Consider the following 22,849-nt stretch of genomic DNA (forward strand, 5'->3'; position numbering starts at 1 on the left):
TTATTTGGAGCGACGAGGGATCCCAAGCGTCTGCCAAGTGGGGTTGCAGGCCTATCTCCTTTTTTCATGCAAGCGGTGAGGGGCCCCGGACGAGTTTGCTCTGTTTGCTCAAAACAGTCGCCTGCGTGCGGTCTGCAATTGCAACAGCTGTTTATTTTTTTTGCCAGGTCTCTACCAGTCAGTCGCACGCAGGCCATAATTGCAATACTAGATTTGGAAACTCGCATCGGTGGTCTGTGTGGGATTGCTGGGCGGGCTGTTGGGTGTCGCTGCAACTCCGCAAGTGATCGTTCTCCGAGCGGACAAGACGCGTGGGACTGCCATCGCGCCGCAGAATCAGCAGAGCTAGTCTGGCAACTCTCAAAGACCGAACAGGCATTAATGGTCATTTATTGCATCCTGAAAAACTTTAGATGATCTTGTCAAAGGCATAACGGCTCACTTCATACGAAAACCGCTGCAATTGCACAGGCCTCGCAGCTTGCAGCAACCCAACGCGCCCAGCCAAGGAATGCGAATTCACAGCTCCGTATAATCGCTCGACTAGACTGATAACGGTGATTCGGATTTCGCTTCAGACACAGGCCGCTTGGCCGTATCGCGATTACCATGGCTGTGACATTCACGGAGGAGAACATCAAGGAGCTGCGATTCCACCTCGAGGATGCGGCGGTCAAGTGTTCAGAGCGCTGTCTGTACCAGTCAGCGAAATGGTCTCGTCCCAGCTCTCGTTCTTGTCATTGTCAATTACTGAACTCCTCACAGGGCAGCAGAAATGCTGGATGCTTTAGTGCCTATTGACGGCTCCGACACCGATCCTGATTCTCCCATGGATATGGCCGAACCTCCCCCGCCCCCCGTGAATCCTTTCCTCCGTCAGCAGGACCCTGTCGAAGCTGCGCTTGAGGCGCAGGAAGCTCATAAATACCTCCTTGCAAAGTCATACTTTGATACCCGCGAATATGACCGTTGCGCCGCAGTCTTCCTCCCACCTACGATACCTCCCGCTCCACTCTCTTCTGTCTCCCCCAATGCCAAGAGCAGGACATCATTGACCCCTCAGAAGGGGCCAAACAAGGGCTCGCAGTTTGCGGGCTCAAAAGGGAATTCGACGTCGAAGAACCCATATCCGCGGCTGAGCCAGAAATCACTGTTCCTGGCTTTGTACGCCAAATACCTAGCTGGAGAGAAGCGCAAGGAGGAAGAGACGGAGATGGTCCTGGGACCAGCAGACGGAGGAATGACCGTCAATCGCGAGCTTCCCGACCTGGCCCGGGGTTTGGAAGGATATTTCGCGGAGCGGAGAGAGCAGGGCTTGGAAGATCGCAGCCAGGGGTGGCTAGAGTATCTCTATGGCATCATCCTTCTCAAAGGCAAAAACGAGGAAGAGGCCAAGAAATGGCTGATACGAAGCGTCCATCTCTATCCATACAATTGGGGCGCATGGCAGGAGCTGAACGACCTGTTGTCAAACGTTGAAGATGTAAGCCCTACCCAAACCCTTAGAATGAGTCCTTTCAACGCTAAGCCGGCAACAGTTGAAGAAAATCGCCGATTTGCTGCCGCAAAATATCATGACTTTGATTTTCCATATATACTGTAGCCAGGAGCTGTATCAAGCGACGGAGGACACGCATCAAACGCTGACCGAGCTGGAGGCGATCTTCCCGAACAGCTCGTTTCTGAAGACGCAACGGGCGCTTCTCTACTATCACTCAAAAGGTCCGACCATTCCTCCCAGTCATCCCGTTACTTTTCTTGTCCACTGACTCAATTCTAGACTTTGAAGAGGCTTCGAGTATCTTTGCGGAGATTCTGATCTCTAACCCACACCGTCTCGACAGCCTCGATCATTACTCCAACATCCTCTACGTCATGGGTGCTCGGCCCCAGCTGGCCTTCATCGCTCAGCTAGCGACAGCAACCGACAAGTTCCGTCCCGAGACGTGCTGCGTGGTAGGGAATTACTACTCCCTCAAGTCCGAGCACGAAAAGGCCGTGATGTACTTCCGTCGCGCGCTCACCCTGGACCGAAACTTCCTCTCTGCCTGGACGCTGATGGGCCACGAATACATCGAGATGAAGAACACCCACGCAGCGATCGAATCGTATCGCCGCGCGGTTGACGTCAACCGCAAGGACTACCGTGCCTGGTACGGGCTGGGACAAGCCTACGAGGTGCTCGACATGTCCTTCTACGCTCTCTTTTACTACCAGCGCGCCGCCGCTCTGCGACCCTACGACCCGAAAATGTGGCAAGCCGTGGGCTCATGCTACGCCAAAATGGGCCGTCTGGAACAGAGCATCAAGGCGCTGAAACGCGCCCTGGTGGCGGGATCGTACTACGAGTCCGGCTCGGGGGTCGACGCGGGCGGTGCCTCACAATCAGGAGTTGGCGCTGGCGGCGCTGGTCCAGGACGCAAGATCCTCGACCCTGAAACCCTCTACCAGATCGCGACTCTATACGAACGGCTAGGCGACGAGGACGAAGCAGCGGCATACATGGAACTCACGCTGCAGCAAGAAACCGGCGAGATAGACCGTCCCGAGCCAGATTCCGACGACGACAACAACGTCAACAACAACGACCGACCACCCTCAGATGACGACACCACCGAAGGCGGAGGAGACCATCGGCGCCGCCACCGCCAACAACAGTACGAAAACGACGAGACCGAAGCCGTCGGCGGCACCGGCGTCACAGCCACGACGTCCAAGGCTCGGCTGTGGCTCGCCCGCTGGGCGCTTCGACACGGCGATCTGGCGAGGGCAGACCAGCTCGCGGGCGAACTGTGTCAAGATGGGATCGAAGTCGAAGAGGCGAAGGCGTTGATGAGGGATGTCCGCGCGAGGAGGGAAGGAGGGGGGTAGTTGACTTGAAAACAAGAACAGTGAAAGGGCAATAAAAGCGTATTCTTTTTTTATTTCTTAATCATATGATTACATCTGTATCATGTGTCTATTCTTCAGTCTATTCTCCAGGCGATATGGGATAGGCGTCTTTGGAGGTACAGGAAAATAGAAGGGTTGACCTGACTGTCAGCATGATTACTATTATATATCCATCACCTTTAATTAGCGTATTTGCATGCATACATTAGTGGACGGAGCACATAAGCAGGACATTTCTCTGGATTTCTTTTTTTTTCCCGTTCTCCATAGGCAACAGTAATTTGACTGTCTCAAACTGCATCATTGTGATCATTGCTGCTACTTATTAAAGCTGAAACCTATCGTACAAGCATGGAACAAGAAAGGAAGGACCCCAGACCAAACCCAGACCGAACCCAGACCAACTCCATAGTGATAATAGCAGTCACAGCCAAATCCACCTTCTCCGTGCCAAGCCTGTGAGCAGTGGTAAAACATCCTGACCAGTCTGGTGCATAAAATACCGAGTAAAACAAAGACATCAGTCGTCAGTCGTAACCATTAAGTCATAACTGCATAGTTGTCATTCGCATGCTGCTCTCGTCTGCGGTCGTCATTCAAGTGTAGAACCGAGTATCCTCGTATTTCTTCCCCGAAACGTGAATCAGAGGCTCGATCGAAACGAATTCGCCCAGAATCTCCAGCTCCTTGTAATCCCAAAGAGTGATCACATCGGTGCCGACTAGCCGGTCACGGTCCTCGTCATCCAGACGGACTCGGCTTGCTTCGATCTTCCTCCGCTCTGCGACATCTGCCGGCAGTCCGTAGCCCCAAGAGATGCAGGCCTGGAAACAGCTCTTAGCGACTTCCGCCCAGCGAGATTTCAGACACCAGTTGCGGTCTTCGACGCCGGTCCCGGCTTGCAGGATGTGCCAGTTCAGGAAGAAGATTTTGCCCTTGGATGGGAGCTCTGGCCAGCCGGACTTGATGGTGTTCGCGACTTCGTTGCCCACTTCAAAGATTTCCTTGGCGACAACACTGACCTTGGCTCGAGAGTCGACCAGGACAATGCCAAGGGCAATATCCTTGGCCACAGCGTCGGGGTTTGAGTTCATGAGTGCATCCCTGTAACGAGGAAACCCAAGTGACTCGACGAAGTGGCAGACAGCAAATGTAAATTCCCGGGCATGTCCGCGGAAGATATTCTCGATCTGACGAGGGTTGGCAAAGAAGAACTTTCCACAGTACACCGGAAGAGTCACGAGAGGCGACTGGAGGTCGATCTCTGGATGCTTTTGTTCTTCAGGAAACGTCGAGGTTGCTTGACTCGATTCGATATTTTCATTTGACGAGCGTTCCTCTGCGATCACTGTTTCCTCCTGCTCGTCAGATCCCAAGGACATGACGGCCTCAGTTTCGATAGGTGCTTTCTCTTGGACCGGAGGTGCTTTCTCTGGGACCGAGTCCTCTTTTCTATGAACATCCTTGACCTGGTTTTCATCTTGGACAGAGGAGACTGAACTAGGATTGATTGTACTCATTTCATTTGGCACAGCACCGCTCTGTTGAGACGACATATTGCCGCCAAGATCTTTCAAGAAGCGGCTCGAGTCGTCAAGGTCTTGTGGAGTTGGTGATGTTGCCTGGGTGCTATCGATGAAGATTGGAATGGCACCTGTGGGTATGGTGAAGACCTTGGGTTTCTTGCACAACCGTGGGACAACAACATCCCCTTTATGTGATGAGACGCGTCGCTTTGTGGCGCGTCGCGTTGCATCATCAAGAGAGTGTTGTGAGTGCTGTTTATGCTGTTTGATAGCAGGTACCTGGACATGTGATATAACTTCTGTGGCAGGCAGAGGCGGAGGAACATTTGATCCGACTGTTTTCTGCCCTGATTGCGGAGATAGCATTGTTGATGTAGATCTAGGGCTAGTCGTAGCGCTGCTCTGGGATTTATCCACGATATAATCTGATTTCCCATCCACTGCTTTGATCCGTTCAGACCAGAATGCATCTTCCTGTGATAGCTCTTCTGCAGATACAGAACGAGCCTTCTCTGCTAGATCCTGCAACTCTGAGAAAGAGATTGTTTCTTCATATGTTCGATCCCAATGGATCTTCAAGACGCGTGGAAAACGCAGTGTGAAATACTGTGTGTTCGATAGTTTGTCAAACCCACTTCCTAACACCTCCACCACAAATGGCGTCTTAAAGACAACGTCCATGTTTGACAGCTCTGTGTGGATAGTGTGTATCTCAAACGTGGAGTTGTAATCTGGATCGCATGCATAGAACTGACCCCAGTGATTCAGAACTTGCATGTCCGTTGCATTCAGACTTTGACGGCCGATCACATCGACAATTCGAAACTTTGGTCTCGCACTGAATTGCTTTACAGCACTCTTATTCTCCAGGCAGCCAATATAAAAGTGTGTCCAAGACAGATTTCTAATGTGCTTCAAGGCCGCAGCATCCCTGGACTCATATCTTGCGCCAATGAGAGCAAAGTCAGCAGTGTCACCTAGACCAGGAATGTAGTCTTTCTTGAGCTTAATCCAACGGCAAAATCCGTCATCCGTGTCTGATGAGAGGATGGCGAAGTACGGTTCGTCGCATGCTTTCAAGACGTATCCCTCCCATCGCTCAGCAATACTTCTAGAAAAGGCCCTTCGAAGTCGTTCTTGACCATCAGGACGTGAAAAATCAATGATCTCTTGTTCAGCGATATCAGCACGTCCAGGTATTACCTTGATTGTGTCCTTCAGCAATAGGCGACGATTTCTGTGTGGCTGGGACAGGCAGACATTGTCATCCAGCAGGAGGATGTCGAAAAACATTATCATCAGATGTTCATACGGTTTTGGTCTAGGCAGTCAGCTCATGACTGATCAACTCTGGATATTCCGCACACTTACTGAGAATCATAATCCGCCCCAATAAATACACCAGATCGGGTTATGAACTTGCGCAACTTATGGAACTCGAGGATCCGTCCATCCTTATCGCTCCATACGAGCATCTCGCCCTCCAAAATGCAGTGACGCGAGAACTTGCAATCAGGCTCCCCGATTCTAAGACACTGTTTTATGATACTATGGATGCCCGCCCTATCAGCAGTGGAGTCTTTGCCACTTTTGGAGAAGATGCGAATAAAGTTTTGTGGATTCGACAGATCGATGTGTATCTGGCAATACTCTCCGTCGTACTTCCTTTCGAGACTCATCCGGCGTCGTCCTATCATCTTGCAGCAATGCTTGATACTCCTAGCCTTATAGAACTCTGGACGCCCTATCTTGATGCCAACTCGCGGGGCCAGGTGTTCAAGAGCTTTTTCATTGAGGATCTTCACCACGTCTGGCTGTGCACGTGGTGGAAAGAGCCTCAAGGGAGTTCCTTTCAGCAAATTCACGGCTGCCTCCAACGAGTCCTGAAAGAGGAGCAGATGCGGAAGGAGAAAATGGACGTTCCTCAGCACAAAATCGACAGGCAGCACAACCGGGTAGTATGACTTCAATATCATCCGAGTGAGCCATTTTGCGTCCCGACCGTTCAACCTTCGGTATAGGGATCCAAGGGCCTCATCAACGTCGACGGCGGTATGCTGTCTGCGAACTCGAGGGCCAGAAAATCGACATCGAGATGCGATTCGATTGAGTGCATCATCAATCTCTTCTACTGTGACCTCCTGGCCGGGGAGAATTTGGTTCTCCGCTTGGCGCATTACATTTTCGACACATTGACCCAGGTCTTCTCCCCCACTTTGTCGCCAACGGTCAAGCTCTTCCCTTCTGGAGACACCCAGAAGTAGGCAACGAGCGATTACTCTGGCCAGAGAGGCATGCTGCAACCAGTAGACACGGTCCGTTCGCCTTTCGGGAAAGAGGCAGGAGAGGAAGGCCAGCAGATCTGTATCGTGAGCATGGATCCGCTTTGAATGGTTACGAAACCAATTAGACACGGTACGAATATCTGGATCGCTGGTCCTTGCGGCAGTCGAAGCTTTCAAATATTGATTATCCTCGAGACTGGAGAGAAGATCGCACAAGTAGGAGAAGTTGAAACCCATCCCATCGCTTGATCTCGAACAGTCACATATAGCAGGGTGAGCATGATTAGATGTTGATACTCCAATGCGTACTGACGACGCCAATGGCTGAAGCTATACACCAAAACGATACTGGCGCTCAGAAAGTATTCGAATGACGAAAATGACTAGGAAGGGAGTAACACAGATTTGCAAAGGAGGGGCAGGGGACTGACGCGATACGTGTTAGTATGGCTAGACCCAGCCGCGTCCATGGTTCACGAAAACACGTGATCCATATTACTACAGAAGGAACTGCCACCAGACTGAATAATGGTAGTAGTAGTGAAATGCAGAAATCTATTCGTTTTAAAATACATTTCTGTTACATATAACAGCGCTGCTCATAATTACGATGCATCCACAAGCCCGAGTTTCCCCAATTCCAAAGCCCAACCATTAATGTGAAAGCATAAAGAATCTGGACGCCGAACTCCAAGGTATCCCACACAACTACACGCATAACCGGGCAGAGGGCAAGATGACTATAGTGTGGGAAGCAACTATACAACCGTTGATCAGAGAATTCCCTGTTTTTGCAGACTGTTCAAGCATCAGCATATGGTCCCATCTTGAAAGGAAATAACAAGGGACATACTCGTTATAAATCCTCTCTGGCATGACATTACCCTCGGCATCCTCCATCTGTACCACATTTTCGCGTTCTTCTCTTTCCTTTTTGCGGTCGTTCTCGAGCTTCTCCCACAGTCTGATGGCATCATCGATCTTGGTAATTTCGCGGAACAGGTTGGTTTGCGAGGTGATTCCCAGACACCGCAAACCGTAGATGTGCCTTGCTTCTCCGAAATGTTTGTCAAAAGCGCGGCGACCCATATACACGAAATTACCGCAGATCTCACAGGGGAACTCCACGCCCAACCCGTGCAATTTGTAGAGCCAGTATGGAATGGGCTTGCCGTCCCAGGCAAGCGGCAACTTAAGCGGATTGTAGATCTTCTCTTCTCCCTCACTCTCCGATTCATCGTCACGGCGACCCCCTGCTGAGGGTTCCTCCGCCATCAGAGCCTCGATCTCCATTTGGCGCTCTCGCTCCGTCATACCCTGCTTCCGCTCGACATTGACTCGTGTGGCTTGACGCTCCGACTGAAGCGCTTTCGCCAGTGATCGGATCCGATGCTCACGTTCGGCGACTGCCCGTTCTTTCAGCGACTTCAGTGAAGCATCGACAGCAGATACAGGCTTTGTAAGAGCAGTCTGAGAAGTTCCGTTGGCCTTCTTAGCTTCTGCGGCACGGATGTGCTTCTTGCCGTTAAGATGGCTTTTGTAGACATTCTCATTCAAGAATTCCTTTTCACAATCTGCACACCAGATCCCTTGTCCAGTCCCTTCGGTTTTCGGTCCAACAGGGCCATTCGGAACAGATTCTACACCCCAGCCTGGAACCTCGTTTGCGGCCCACTGTTTCTCGAATTCTTCATCGAAGCTAGCAAAGAGCTTGTCCAGGTCCTCTAAGGGCCTCACCCGCTTGATGAAACTTTCCAGATATGCCGCCAAGTCGCCAACGTACTTAAAGTACTTGTCTGACAACTTGTTGCTCCTTTTGATGGGGAGCTGAGGCGGTGTGAAGATATCGAACATGTCAATATATTGGATATAGGTGAGTCGTTTGACGCCCGGCAGGTTCAGATACTCCTCATGCAGCTGGGTGAGATCCAGGAACTGTCCGTACGCCTCCTCGCCAGTGAACATGGAATCGATGTCGGGAAGGAAAGGCTCGCCTTCTGGGGGATTCCGCCGCTTGTAGGCTCGTTCGAGATTCTCTACCGGCTCATTCGGGTACCTCTTATGGAAGTCTTTGATCTCCTCTAGGCGCTTGTAAAATTCTTCAAACGGGTCGCCTGTCGAAATGGCCTGCACTTCCGCCGCCCTGAGACCCTCGGCATCTTTGTAGATGTCTAATAGTCTTCTCGACTGCTCTTCAATACGGTTCAAAAACCCAGCGATCTGATGATCACGCGCCAATCGTTCGCGAATCTGCGAGGTCATATATTGTCAGTATGGCACTGGTAGATTTCGTTTTGGTCGGGACGTACATTTCGCGGTTCCTCAGCCACGCGATCAGCGATCCCCTGCTCCAACCGCTCTAGATCCTCATGGATTAACCGTTGATCTTCGAGCAACATGTTGGATCTGTCGAGTGCGTCACTTTCGGCGCAAGCTCACTGCAGTTGACTTTTGGCCACTCGATGCGGAGGGTCCTCTATTACCGCTAGCTAGAGCTTTTCTGGAGGATGGTCACGTGATGATAGCCGGTGGCGCTCGGGCCAAGGAACCAGACAAAAAGTCAGCGCGACACGCAGGATTCCAGGAGGACAGCAAGAGCCGACATTCTTTTAATTTTTGTCAATTTCAGGCTGTTTCGCGACGGAGAAGAGCGCTCATCATGGCTGACGGAATTGACCGACGCGCAGATGGTGAGGATGATGCAGATTGCCCTTATTCCCCGACTCGCGTACTGACTTGGACCAGAACGGCTGGAGTTTACGACCTCGAAGGAGGTCACGGTGGCTCCCACCTTCGAGGACATGCACCTGAAGGAGAATCTTCTTCGTGGCATCTATGCGTATGGATACGAGTCGCCCTCTGCGGTGCAGTCCCGCGCTATTGTGCAGATTTGCAAAGGTCGCGACACCATCGCCCAGGCGCAATCCGGTACTGGTAAAACGGCGACGTTCGCGATCAGTATCCTTCAGGTGATTGACACCGTTGTTCGCGAAACTCAAGGTATGTCGTCAGTACTTGTTTTATGTCTGTCCTGTCCTAACGAAATTTTTCCAGCTCTCGTTCTCTCTCCCACCCGCGAACTTGCGACTCAGATCCAGTCCGTTATCATGGCCCTTGGCGACTACATGAACGTACAATGCCACGCTTGCATTGGTGGAACCAACGTGGGCGAAGACATCCGAAAACTGGAATATGGCCAGCATGTGGTTTCGGGTACCCCTGGGAGAGTGGCGGACATGATTCGCCGTCGTCATCTGCGGACTCGGAACATTAAGATGCTCGTTCTTGACGAGGCTGATGAGCTCTTGAACCGAGGATTCCGCGAACAGATCTACGACGTGTACCGCTATCTTCCACCTGCGACGCAGGTTGTGGTCGTCTCGGCCACCCTGCCGTACGATGTCCTCGACATGACCACCAAGTTCATGACGGATCCAGTGCGCATCCTGGTCAAGCGTGATGAATTGACCTTGGAGGGTATCAAACAGTACTTTATTGCAGTTGAGAAAGAGGAGTGGAAGTTCGATACACTGTGCGACCTTTACGATACATTAACTATCACTCAAGCCGTCATCTTCTGCAACACCCGTCGCAAGGTCGACTGGCTCACCGATAAGATGCGCGAGGCGAACTTCACGGTCTCCAGCATGCACGGCGAGATGCCGCAGAAGGAGCGTGACAGTATTATGCAGGATTTCCGACAGGGCAACTCTCGTGTGCTCATTTCCACCGACGTCTGGGCCCGTGGTATCGATGTGCAGCAGGTCTCTCTGGTCATCAACTACGATCTGCCCAGCAACCGTGAGAACTACATCCACAGAATCGGTCGAAGCGGTCGGTTCGGCCGGAAGGGTGTTGCCATTAACTTTGTTACGAGCGAGGACGTGAGAATCCTCCGTGACATTGAGCTTTACTACTCTACTCAGATCGATGAGATGCCGATGAACGGTATGCCCTTTATCATTAGTCTTCTGCGTGCTCAGTGATACTAACGAATGTAGTTGCCGATCTCCTGTCATAATTTACGTCACGTAGTTGATTTTCGACGCGCTATACCTTCGGTGACGGCTCTCTATCCCGCTGCGTGCCAGCGCGCCAGCAGCGTTCGTGGCGATAGGAATGCTTCATGGAACCTTCCGAGTCGCATGCAATGAACAGGGTCAGGAACAGCGTGGAGGATATGGGGGCATTACCTAAAGAGTGAGTGGTTGCATCTTGGAATTGATGTAATTTTTATTTTTCAAAATAAGGCAAACGTAACTGACAAGACCTGACCGTCAGATATTCGATTTGCAAACAGCAGCCAGAATGAAATATACATACCCACGACATTTTTTTTGTACTGTACGGAGTCCGCAGCTTTCCAGTCCTTGATACCCAGCACATCAATCCTGTCTCAGGTGGATGGGATGGATGAGGTAGAGCAGTGCAGTGCATTCGGAGAAAGCAAAGCTCCAGGCATGAAAACTCAATTGGACGGGGAAAACAGGTGAATAAATGCCCTTTCTTTTTATGACAATGTGCTATTATCTTGGTGTTATTGTTTGTATCCTCATGATTTCGCATGAATATGGGTTTCTTTCAGCTCAATGTGATGTTTGTTCGTAGTTGATCGTAAGTAGGTGAAATTGATCAATTATTGGCATGACTTGATATGGATGGTACATGCTTTACAATACTATACTATATTCCAGCCCTGGCTACGCACATCTCATCAGGTCACGAACTAACTCAACATTCACCCGACACGACCAACACAGCAACATCATGACTCTCAAGCTCAACACTGTATCCACCCTTCACACAGCCTAGACTCTTTCCCGTCCAAGCATCCGTGACCTGGAATCCGGTACTTCTCCCATTATTAGTCCGACCCTTCAACTCGGGCACCTCACTCCACACCGCAGTGCGATTCGCAGGCCCGTCCTCGGTGTTGAGCATCAGAACGAGCACGTCGCCGCTCGAGGTCGGCCCGGACCAGTACTCGGCCGGGTGGTAGGGGTCGAACGTCCAGTCTGGGTTGTACCCCCATTTGTACGGGTATGCGGGGCGGCCGATTTGCGGGTCTTGGTGGAATTTCAGCAGGTATTTGTTTGATAGGATGGAGAGGTGGTCTTGGCTGATTGTGTCGAGCTGTGAGTAACAAAAAAAATATGTTAGCATGATATTTTTTTGTTTGTCCGTATATATATGGATGGAATGGGGGATGGATATACCGCCGTCCCAATGATCAGAGGCGACTTCATCGCCGCCCACAGAGCGAAATGCGCCCGGTTCTCGGCCAGCGTCAGATTGCCATTTCCGACCTCGAGCATGTCCGGGTCGTTGTGGCCCCAGAAGTCGACCGAGTTCAGTTCGAAGCTGTTGAGGTTGGCGATGGTGGAGATGCGATGCCAGTTGGCTAGACGAAGTAGAGGTATTAGCCATGACTGTTTCCAAGAAATTTGCCGTACTATAACAGGGCGTTCTTACGAGAAATATCACCCGACATGCGCCACGAGTTGCCCGTCTGCGCTCCCCATTCGTTCACATCTGCCTGCCCCCAGTCGCAGAGCGAGAAGAGGATCGTCCGCTTGCCCTGCACGCCCAGCAAGGCGTCTCTCATCCGGCGGTACCGCTCCGCCGTCTTGGACGTGCTCCAGTTGTATCCTGGCGGCGCGGGGTTCTGGAGATTGGGACAGGTGCCATTGGGGTTTGTGGCAGGGTTGCCTGAGTCTGGGACGCAGTACGAATATTGATCCTGCCAGTCGGGGGGGACGCCGCAGTTGTCGTATTTCAAATCTATTTTTCCGTCCAGTGGTCAGTAGAGAATCTTGGAGAATCTTGGTTCAAGAGGAAGAAAGAAAGGTGATATCGTACAGTCAATCCCCCATTCAGCAAACGTCTCTGCGTCAATCGTCTCGTTTCCCAGACTGGCTGGATAGCCCGCGCAGGTTGTCCATCCGGCGCCTAGAAATTAATGTCATCAATATCAGCTACCCTGAAGAAGTCCGTCGAATGGCAATCTTGCAACTCACTGCTATAGATCCCAATCTTCAGCCCTAGATTATGGATCTTGTCCGCAAGACCGCTGATGCCGTCAGGGAACTTGGTCGGATCAGGCATGATCCGGCCAGTCGTTGCATTGCGGCCGCTCTTGACGGACCAGCAGTCGTCGACTATCGATTGATTGCATACGTCAGTATAGAACCCAGTTGGGGGAAGGGGACTGGACTCACTATTCACGTATTCATACCCCAGGTCCTTCAGACCAAGGTTGACAATCTGGTTTGCCGCAGTCAGGATTTTCTCCTCGTCGATGTGGCAGCCGAATGCGTTCCACGAGTTCCAGCCTAGAGCAGGTAGTTTTCCCTAACAGATCCAGGTTAGCCATGCACGGATACGGATGTGTATTTAGACTCAGGAAACATACCACTCCATCAGGCCTCACGAGGGCCTCGACTCCTGGCAATGGAGACAGTAATAACGCTGCCGCCGCGGCGGCGGCAGCAGTAGTAGTAGCACGATAAAGCATGGTAAGTAGGCAAGTCTGAGTGCTGTCAAGGAAGTAAGCCAATTCAACTTGGACTTTGATGAATGGGCAGACACTCGAAGAGAGGAGATCAGATCAAGCAGAGCTCTCCATGCCTATATATATATAGGTATGTACTCTAGCAATCTAGAACTAGCTAGAATTGCGGGGAATAGAAAAAAGAATATTGCTTGTTTTAAATTAATACTCCTATTCTCGTGTCTGTACCTTACTATTGGATATACTCGCATGGGCATGTACCTAGGTAGATGTATGTATGACTATATCTGATCAAGGTAAATAACTCCACCACTCCACTCGCACCCCTCATCCAATATCTTCCCATCTCTTGGGCAGGGTTTATGTGCCAATAATGGAAGATTTTGCCATGTGGAGGATACGAACGGAATAAATCAGCTGCTATATGGAGTAACACATGGGCCCCCCTCCCCAGCTACATCATAAGTAAACAGACAGCGGATAATAATGCTAAATGCTAAATTACTCCGAGATGCGGGGAAATTCTAATACCTAGGAAGGCAGGAGATCGTCGCTCGCACGGACATATGTACGAGGGTATCGGAGTACGGCCCGAGTAGTACATACATAGAGGACATGTGCTTACTGTACTTTACATAATCGACTGCTTTCCTGCTTTCTTACTTTTACTGTAATACGGCTCTTGTCGTGACCAAGTCTTTGATTATACGGTTTTTCCTGTAGCTCTCTATGATAGACAAGCAAACAAAGAGACACAGACATAGGCACAGACAACCACAGGAAGAAAAGAAAATACATATAATCAGTTTGTGAAGATGTTACGTACGTACTGTACAGTACATAGAGATCAGACACACATAGAAATTAGAAGCTCCAGTGGCGTTAACAGAGCATCAGTGGCGTCAAGACCCGATCTTAAACACCGAGGAAATCATTATTAATTAATTACTTAATTAATTCTGTGAATCGAATCAGTAACTGTGGAAGTTACGTACGTACAGTCCGTATAGGTTAAGTAGCTCGCCGTACTTCAACGTTGCATTCGGGCAGTAAGTATCTCGGCAGTACCTAGTATCTGAGTTATGTATTCAACTCTGTATGGTGGAAAATATGACGCATGGGCTTTTCTTTCTGCTGCCACATGCTGAAAGTTAAATGTCATCAAACTTTAGGTATGTACAGTACAGTACATACCTAAGCCAGGGTCCATGTAGGAACCTATGTATGTATGTACATGGATACATTACAATACCTTCTAGGTAAGGTAGATAAAATGTATGTATGTACTGTACTTGGGACATTGGAATCAGGGGCGGTTAGGCTAAATGGTTGTTAACTACAGACTGAATAGATTCAGTGTGAGTCTTGACGGATATCCATGCCTACGGTTTTTGGCTTGCTAGAACAGCAGGTATGCTAGGTTATGCTGATTGCATTCTGATTTCTGTCTGATAGTCGTTGCACAAACCCCGAAGTAAATTTATTTCCCTGGGTATATCCGAATATTGACGGTGTATCCATACATATGATCAGACTGATTTCACAGGCAGATCCTCATTCTGCTGCAGTCATACTGCTATCTCCACAAGTCATGTTTGCTGTCTCGTCTGTATCCACCACTGCTCTTCGGCCGTCCCTCGTCGACAGGAACCGCCAAGAACCCTCCAAACCCATTCCCAACAATCATGCTCTTTCGAGCTTCTCCACCCCAACTCGGGCTGAGCTGCGCCTCGTGCAAACTCGCCGGTCGAGTCGGGGTGCTCGGTCGACCTGTCGCCTCAGGCTCAAAGTGAGTATAATTCCACTCCAACTCGTCCATCCCTTTGCTGTATAGCGACAGGGGCTGCTGCAACCCCATTCTTCTCGGTCGAGGCCCGCTCTCACCGCCGCCGAAGAGGCGTGGGGGTGGACTCAGGAGCAAGGTCTCGGGGAAACCGGCGTCGCGAACGTAGAGTTTGCGCAGAGCCGGGAGCGAGTTGGACAGGAGAGAGGACATCAGGTACGTATAATAGGACGCTGAGACCGGCTGCAGACCGTACGACTGATTTTCGGACGTGATTTCATAATGCATCGATTTCAGACTTTTGGAGGATAGAGGAGGAACATTCTCCACGGGGAAAGACCGGTCTACATCCTGGAAGATGGATACGTGTTGCAGATGTGGCGCTTTCGAAAGGACCATGTGCAACGACTGGGGAAGCACCCCAGTGTTGGATACGGTCAGATTATTCAGGGTATCTCGATTCTTCGGTACACAGAGATAGCTGGCGAGCCCGCTCGCCGTGACATTTGGTATGTTGTGGAGAGTCAGCTGCTGAAGTGGTGGAAACGGAGGCAGGGTCTTAATCGGGGCGAAAATTGAATCTCCCAACCACGGAAGATCCTCCAGTTTCAAGCTCCGTAGAGCAGGGAAGGAATGAAGCGCCATGCGCAGCATGCTCTCCTCGCCCTGTAAACCTGACACCTCGAGGACTTCCAGATTCACCCAGAGCTGCGATCCGGGAAGACGCGAAAAGCTCCCTTCCGAGCCATGCGCATATCGCATCCTCCGTATGTCTGGACATCGAGCCATCAACTCCTGTTTCAAGGTGTAGGATGACGCATCGTCACTATAAAAGCCGGACGGAAGGTCCACGTAACGCAGATTTGGCAAGACTGACACTGTCCGCGCGAGTTCTGCTTTGCTTGCTTCTCGTGTCATGTACGGCATCCGCAGTGAGAGGACTGTGTTGGCCAGTTTCTGCGACTCTCTCACGGTCCTCATAAACAGCATCAGTCGTATCTTAGGGACATCGACTGGCTCTCCGTTGCGGTCAAAGAATGAGCGATGTTTGCGTCTTTCGGCGAGCTCGAGCTCGAGTTCGCAGTAGTGGACCGGGTCGATCCGGACATGCCGGTAGCTGAGAGGAGCAGCTATACTTCAGCATGTTGGCATGCGTAGACGATTCAATGAAAACTTACAGCAATGGCTGTGCCTGGTGGAACCAACGCTTGCAGACCAGAGCGCAATGCGCGAGGTCGCGCATGTCACACAGCATGCACCCATTCTCGGTCATGGACTCTTCTGACGAGTTGTAGGAATCATCGAGCGCATGAGGACAGACGTAGGAGAAGATCTTGGCGAGGACATGGTGGGGAAGTCGGCTGGTGTAGTCGAGACCTGGTGGTGGCGATAGGGAGGAGGATCGTGGATGTCCAGGGCTGCCATGGTGGTGATTGCTATTGCGCAGGTCCGCACTCTTGTTGCGGGAGCGGTCGCGGATGTGCTTCAGGAATCGCATGGTCAGCGTGTCCCGACCGACTACAGGGACTGCAGAGCTGCATGGAGAGAAAAGCAGGGAGGAATGTGTGAATCCCGTGAGGACGGCGGTGGTTGTGCTCTTTATTCATTCAGGTGCTGGCTGGGTCCCGCCATCAGCGAGGGAGGCGGCTGGCATGGTAAAAAGGCGGGCAGGACAGCCGTCTGTATCCATTTCATTCACACTTGCATAGGCAAGGCGGCTGCAGCTCCAGATGGAGACGCACAAGCCTGGATAGCCTCCGACAACAAAGGGATCACCCTTGGCGCCTCTGTTGGGCTGGAGTGCGGGGGTTCAGGAGACGATCGGATTCGCCCACCGCCACAGCCATTGGACCTGTCAGCGCTTACGGCAGGGATGGACGCGGATAGTTATCTGCCCTGATTATTATTAAATATTACTATACTTAGTTCTCTTGCGTTGTTTCATCTATATTCTAGCACTGTGCCCTCGTTCTCGTTTAGTGATTGATAACTGCGAGCCTGCTGCATAGTCCAGTCTTGCTCATCGCAGATCTCAGTCTTGGCCTGCATCCACGATCCAATGCACACCACGAATCGTTACTCGGAGCCGATATCTCTCTCCGATATCTCTCTGCTTGCATCCACGAAGTGGAGTGAAGAGCGAATGAAGAGTCAATTATTAATCGCAAAAAGCTGATGGGCTGCTCCATGCAGTCCGTCTTTCCTGACTCACGTGCCAGTCATGTGGATGGACACGGCACTACGGAGTACACCCTCCATCAGCAATGAAGCGACCTCGAGATATCCATTCTTCAGATCATTTCCCATTTTCCCAAGTTGTGCGACACGAAGTCTAACAATGGTCTGTTGGGGTTGCGACCCAAAAGGCCGGTGGACTCGATAGAAGATTGGATGGATCATCCAAATAACCTCCCATCCCACGTGCAGAGCTGATCCTGATCCATGGATGCTGTTTCGTGCCTGAATGCATCGACATGACATCATCGTCATGAAGCAGCTCCGCGCAAAGGCTCATCTGTTGACTGGACTTCCCCTGCGAGATATCTTTGAATAGAAAGGACAAGAAGAGTCTTGGTGATCCAATGTTTCGTGAACTCAGCCTCTGTTGGCAATTTCCGGGCTACAATCCTCCATATCATTCACGTCGTGGCCCTACCTCTGTACTGTGAACCTCCCCGAATCTTCCTAGCGCACCAAGAGGATCACGAAAAAGTTTCCAATTACAGCATATTACATACTATTCAGGCAAAATTGAAGATGGCGGAGGACATTCCTTCGGACCATATACCCTTTCCCTATCCTGGCACCTCTGCCTTTGGTTCCGAACAATCGGGAGACGATGCGTGGAAGTATCGCGCCCCGTACCAGATCCAAAAGGAAGAATTCGGACCCGTCAAGTGGACGGCCAAGTGTCATTGCGGCAGGGTGGAGTACCAGATTCAGAGAGAAAAGCCCTTGGCCGCCAAGTTCTGTCATTGCAGAGCCTGCCAGGCACTTCATGGTCCGTTTGATTTCTCATATCATCTGTCAGGACGAACATGTCCTTGCACTAAGGCTCCTACAAAGATCCTAATTCTCCATGACATGCTAATCAATTATCTGCCTTAATAGCGGCCCCCTTCCAATGGTGTGCGATCTTCCTCAAGACTGACCTCAGATTCACCCGGGGCACCGATTGGTTGACCTTCTACTCGTCCCACGATATGCAAAAAGTGTACAAAGTGCCGTGCAAGGTGTATTGCTCATACTGCAACTCGCCCATCATGGATGAAGGTCGCAACGTGTGCTTGGTGTTTCCGGAGCTGATCGATTTGGCAGGCACCGATGGGGAACAATTGACACGGTGTAAGGCGTTTGAAGTCAAGTCGGTGAATCCGTTGTGTTTCCAGAATATCATTTTGCACTGCTTGCTAACTGGAATACAGCCATCATATCTTTTACAGCAGACGTGTCGTTGAAGTCCTCGACGGTAAGCCCAAATGGTCCGAGTTAGACAGTCATAGTGATTTGCTCGATGATCATGGTCAGAAATTGTGAGTAGATGCTCTCATGTATATATGGATATGTATTTGTATATATATATTATTTTATACGATTAATGTTGTTATGTCTTCCCACTGCCGACCAAATGAAAAGAATCGTGTCTATTTTGATATTTCGATTGAGGCTGAACAGGCTATATTTGTCGAGACGCATTGTTTGAAGCTTGGGTTCAGATCTCCAGCTGTAAGCGCCGAGGCTTGCGTTTCAGTTGGAAAGCTCAGCCTCGTTAGCCAGTCAGCCTTGCATGATTAACGCCCCGCATCTTAGGCGCTACGGCCAACGCATGAGCGACAACATGATGCGAGAGAAGCGCCCGGAGAATTTTCTCGACCAGAGATCAACTCGGTACTGCTATAATGTCCCCAGCATTGGAGCCTTCCTCTCTGCCCATCGGGTTGTCGTTGCCTGCCATAGAACCCTAGCACACGTCAGTAGCAATGAGGACTGCTAGCTTCTGAGATTGTACAGCAACTGTCAGAATGGCTGACCCTCTTTCGGCGACAGCGAACGTAGCCGCTGTCATCGGACTCATTGATGTAGTGTGCAGGGCGGGGAAGGAGATATATGGGTTTATAGCGGCTGTAAAGAATGCGTCGAAGGAGATCAAAGACCTACAAGGCGAGCTACAGGGCATTGAGGGTATTCTATTGAGTACAAGACAATGCTGCAAGAAACGGTTGGATCGACTGTCAACTGCTTCTGAAGACTCTTCCGCGCTGCGTAGTATCACCTCGACGCTCAAGAGAATAGAGGTCGAATACGCAACCCTCTCTGAGATCATTGCCAACACGAATCGAACTAAGAATGGAAGGACAAGGACAAAGACTACTCAAAGATTAGTCGGGAATATCGCCTGGGTCATGAATGGGGAGATTAGACGATCGTGTGAAAGGCTGGAGAGATACAAGTCCCAGCTTTGTGTTGATCTTTTGATACTCGGAAGGTAACTAGTCCAAGGTATTGAATGAATCATCCGTGTGGCGCTGATACAGGTGCTCTCCGCTAGCTTCAATGATCTTACTCTCTCCGACAAGCTTGATGCGATCAAAGGGAACGTGTTCTCCTATGACCATCACACAAAAGCTGGATTTCAATCACTCGATCGCAGTCTAAAGGATTTTACAGTTGCTACAAACGCTAGTCTCCAGAACCTGTCATACAGGTTACAGGCGGATATCAATAATGCATCGCAGGAATGTGAACGTTCCTCCGAGTCAATTATAGAATCTCAGATGCAAATACACGCGAAGTTAGATTTGATGACGGAGCAGCTCATGGCTATGGGTCGTGCAGTGGGTGGAGATACAATCGCGGTCTCCTATGGCTGGGAAAACCAGAAAGAGAAGCTGCAAAGTGCGACGCTTCCTCTCATGCTCCTGAAACCAAAACTTCGGGAGGCATTGCTACAATTCATGGTTCGGAATCATGACCGCATGGTCCTCTCTGTGGAGGATGCAACATGGATCCGATCAGAATTCGAGGATCTGCTAGCCACGTGTCATGAGGCTGCAGCTGCGGCCACCAGATTTCCACGAAGAGCAGCCAAATCTAGCAAGCAAAAGGGTCGTTCAATAGCGAGGAACCCGGAACTTTCTACGTCGCCCCCATCACCTCTGTCGATAAGTCATAATCTTGATGGGAGGACCAATAGCGAAGCATACACAAGCAGGAAGACAAGCAACCGGTGTCTCCAGAAAAACACTCCAGTCGGCAATTTCTCCGTCAGGCTAGAGTGGGAGAAGGAAAACTCCACAGGCCAATACAGAGTCTCCCGGCTCTATGTTCTCTTCGCGCCCGGTCGTGGTATCGCTGACAGCGGACTCTTTGTCTCACTCTCACGGGCTCACCATGGGCTTCCACAGCCAAGAATCTGTCGGCACATCTCTACCTACGCAGTTGTCGATTCTTTGAGCCCACTCTTTACGTGTGTTCGGGATAATGATATCGTCCGGCTACGTGATCTTCTCAGGAGGAGGATTGCCACACCAAGAGATCGCAATATAGACAATGAAAGCATCTTATCGGTCAGTATTTCTTTCTTTCCTCATTTCATCCCCATTGTGACTCTGTACACATCGCTGAGGCGGGACTCTATTGGATCAGTATGCCGCAGTACACCTTCGTGTGGAGATTTGCGAACTGCTTCTGAAGGAAGGCGCTGACCCTGTTAACTGTCGCTGGTAAGTATCTCTTTCTTCGCGGGGGCAATGAACTTGTCGATTTCAATCAAACAATTCCTTCTTGTCTCTTAACTAAAAGTGATGGCATTGCATTAGGGACGGCGCAAACGCAATATACGACTTCAGCAATGCATTCTGGTTTAGGCATAGCGACTACAATATACCGAAAGACACGACGGAAAGGCTACTTCGGGCGTTTGCGGCAGCTGGCTGCAATCCAGACGCCTCTTCTTTGGGAGGAAGCCCATTGCATTTTACCGTCAGCCGCTCACTTGCAGGTTCCCGTATAATTAGTGAAGATGAGATCTGTGCCCTGATCGAGATGCTGCTTCGACTCGGGACGGATATCGAGCACCGAAATGCCGACGGACTGACTCCCCTACTCTACAACACCGCAGTTCTAGGATGGCATGGTTATGTGATCCTCAGAGAACTGCTGAAGTGGGGAGCCAATCCGCACGCTGTTACAGATTTTGCAGAAAATGCGCTGCACCTCGCCATCGCATTTGCCACATGGCGTCTCCCTGAAGAGGAATCGGTCGGTGAAGACGATGATTACTTGGTGGCCCGTCTGATCATTCTCCTGCAAGCTGGATGCGATCCTAGTCTGCTGGATTGGGCAGGACACAGTCCGTCAGACTTTGCTCTAAGCAGCCCACGCACATGGTTCCAGTGGTGTCTCGCCATAGAACAGTCGGGAGTTACGGCTATAGATACCTTGCTAGAAGAGGAGCTTGACGCTACCTCTCTCCCAACAACCGATACTGAAGAAATCAAGGACCTGCCCGAAGAAACTGACGACTGGGAAACATGCAGCAGTGACGATGACGAGGAGAGCGCAGGACGTGGGGAACAGTTTTGCTTTGATACGGACCATATATTCTTCCGCAGGGATTGCTTCTTCCCCTGGAGCGTTCCGCCACTCTGCAGAGACTGCGGACTTCATTGTCGCCTTGAGGATATCAGTCGTAGAAAGAGAGACGCCTGGAACGTTTTCAGAGCTTTGAGAGCTTCTACAGGTACATATCAGCCGGTGGATTCGTTCAATGACTGTCTCTAGACCATACCAACCCCAAGTCTTACAGGTCTCTCATTTCTCGACTGAATTGAGGAGAGAAATACCTGGTCTATTCCCAGAACTTCCTACTATATAGTTTTTATTGTTTACTTCCCAGGCGGCTCTTCACCCATATTTTTTCACCGTACTCTTGTAAAGGGTAGTGTTTAGCATCTACTCTCTAGGTGCATTTTTTAACCTATTTCTTCCGATATGGCAAACACATAAACTGTTCCTTATTTCTAACAGCCATGTGCATCTTTAAACAACACAAATTATCAGAACTCCAGATGCCAACAGGAAAGGGAAAATAGAAGACTTGTTCGATGTCAGAAGTTTATTCTGTGAGCACTTCCTTTTCTTTTAATCACAAGATCTTTAGGTCTGATTGAACCGGAAGGTGACATCTCGATGTGACTGCGCGAGGAAGTCTTTCTGGCCCCGTGCTCCAGTCATCGGAAATGATCACGGATCTAATCAGGAACCACGCAGTCTGGACTCGGTATTTTTATCCATCTCCCTGTTCGGTATGCAGTCAGCTCTCTCTAGTCTCTACTCGCCAATCTAACTATTTACAGACAGAGGCCGTGCGTCGTTGCACCTTTGCTGCTCCAGCCGTCAAGCGTAGCCGACAGGGACTTGGCAGCGGACGAGCCACCTCTTTTGGGGAATTGCCGAAGCTTTAGGGGCAGACAGCCTGTCGATCTAAGCTTTAACGCCTACCTAATCTTAAATTAACAGCGGGGAGTTAAGCCATCAGCATTCTCCTGTCCTGTCAATCTTATCCCGTGGGCAGTCCATTCGACATCAATGCATCGCTGTGCCTTGCCAGCGGACTTGCCTGCCAGAAAAAGAAGAGTCATCTGAGTCAGCCAAGATGGACTGCTTGCTTCTTTCAACTTGCACTATGCCATCTTACTCCATACACTGCATATTTGGACTGGACTGATCTGATCCCGTGATTGACTTTCTTATGCCGAGATCCTTAGGACCCTCCAGGACGGGACGATGTTACATTGCTGTACACAGACCATTTTGTGCCCCTGTGCCGACCCCGTCTTAGGCGATCACA

The 22,849-nt window shown here is 50.5% G+C and overlaps 6 protein-coding genes across 6 annotated transcripts; 3 read left to right on the forward strand and 3 right to left on the reverse strand.

Annotated features, from left to right (window-relative positions):
- Positions 1-609: 609 nt before the first annotated feature.
- Positions 610-2,871, forward strand: T310_1313 (20S cyclosome subunit; the record flags this gene model as incomplete). Its single annotated transcript, XM_013475806.1, has 3 exons — positions 610-701; positions 766-1,483; positions 1,723-2,871. The coding sequence occupies 3 exons, from the start codon at positions 610-612 to the stop codon at positions 2,869-2,871; spliced, it is 1,959 nt and encodes a 652-aa protein (XP_013331260.1).
- Positions 2,872-3,488: 617 nt separating this feature from the next.
- T310_1314 (ATP dependent DNA ligase domain protein) lies at positions 3,489-9,102 on the reverse strand (the record flags this gene model as incomplete). Its single annotated transcript, XM_013475807.1, has 5 exons — positions 3,489-5,739; positions 5,790-7,033; positions 7,203-7,224; positions 7,557-8,953; positions 9,013-9,102. The coding sequence occupies 5 exons, from the start codon at positions 9,100-9,102 to the stop codon at positions 3,489-3,491; spliced, it is 5,004 nt and encodes a 1,667-aa protein (XP_013331261.1).
- A 260-nt stretch (positions 9,103-9,362) lies between these two features.
- Positions 9,363-10,724, forward strand: T310_1315 (RNA helicase; the record flags this gene model as incomplete). Its single annotated transcript, XM_013475808.1, has 4 exons — positions 9,363-9,393; positions 9,449-9,703; positions 9,758-10,651; positions 10,705-10,724. The coding sequence occupies 4 exons, from the start codon at positions 9,363-9,365 to the stop codon at positions 10,722-10,724; spliced, it is 1,200 nt and encodes a 399-aa protein (XP_013331262.1).
- Positions 10,725-11,434: 710 nt separating this feature from the next.
- Positions 11,435-13,217, reverse strand: T310_1316 (alpha-galactosidase; the record flags this gene model as incomplete). The annotated part of the gene is made up of 7 exons (XM_013475809.1): positions 11,435-11,836; positions 11,920-12,104; positions 12,176-12,484; positions 12,563-12,652; positions 12,721-12,861; positions 12,922-13,054; positions 13,116-13,217. The coding sequence occupies 7 exons, from the start codon at positions 13,215-13,217 to the stop codon at positions 11,435-11,437; spliced, it is 1,362 nt and encodes a 453-aa protein (XP_013331263.1).
- Positions 13,218-14,790: 1,573 nt separating this feature from the next.
- On the reverse strand, positions 14,791-16,495 carry T310_1317 (uncharacterized protein; the record flags this gene model as incomplete). The annotated part of the gene is made up of 2 exons (XM_013475810.1): positions 14,791-16,114; positions 16,176-16,495. The coding sequence occupies 2 exons, from the start codon at positions 16,493-16,495 to the stop codon at positions 14,791-14,793; spliced, it is 1,644 nt and encodes a 547-aa protein (XP_013331264.1).
- A 1,765-nt stretch (positions 16,496-18,260) lies between these two features.
- Positions 18,261-21,780, forward strand: T310_1318 (Ankyrin repeat protein; the record flags this gene model as incomplete). The annotated part of the gene is made up of 8 exons (XM_013475811.1): positions 18,261-18,342; positions 18,423-18,466; positions 18,634-18,723; positions 18,955-18,967; positions 19,009-19,483; positions 19,547-20,642; positions 20,692-20,720; positions 20,817-21,780. The coding sequence occupies 8 exons, from the start codon at positions 18,261-18,263 to the stop codon at positions 21,778-21,780; spliced, it is 2,793 nt and encodes a 930-aa protein (XP_013331265.1).
- Positions 21,781-22,849: the final 1,069 nt, after the last annotated feature.

This window comes from Rasamsonia emersonii, assembly GCF_000968595.1.
Source record: "Rasamsonia emersonii CBS 393.64 chromosome Unknown ctg1118621759984, whole genome shotgun sequence".
NCBI lineage: Eukaryota > Fungi > Ascomycota > Eurotiomycetes > Eurotiales > Trichocomaceae > Rasamsonia > Rasamsonia emersonii.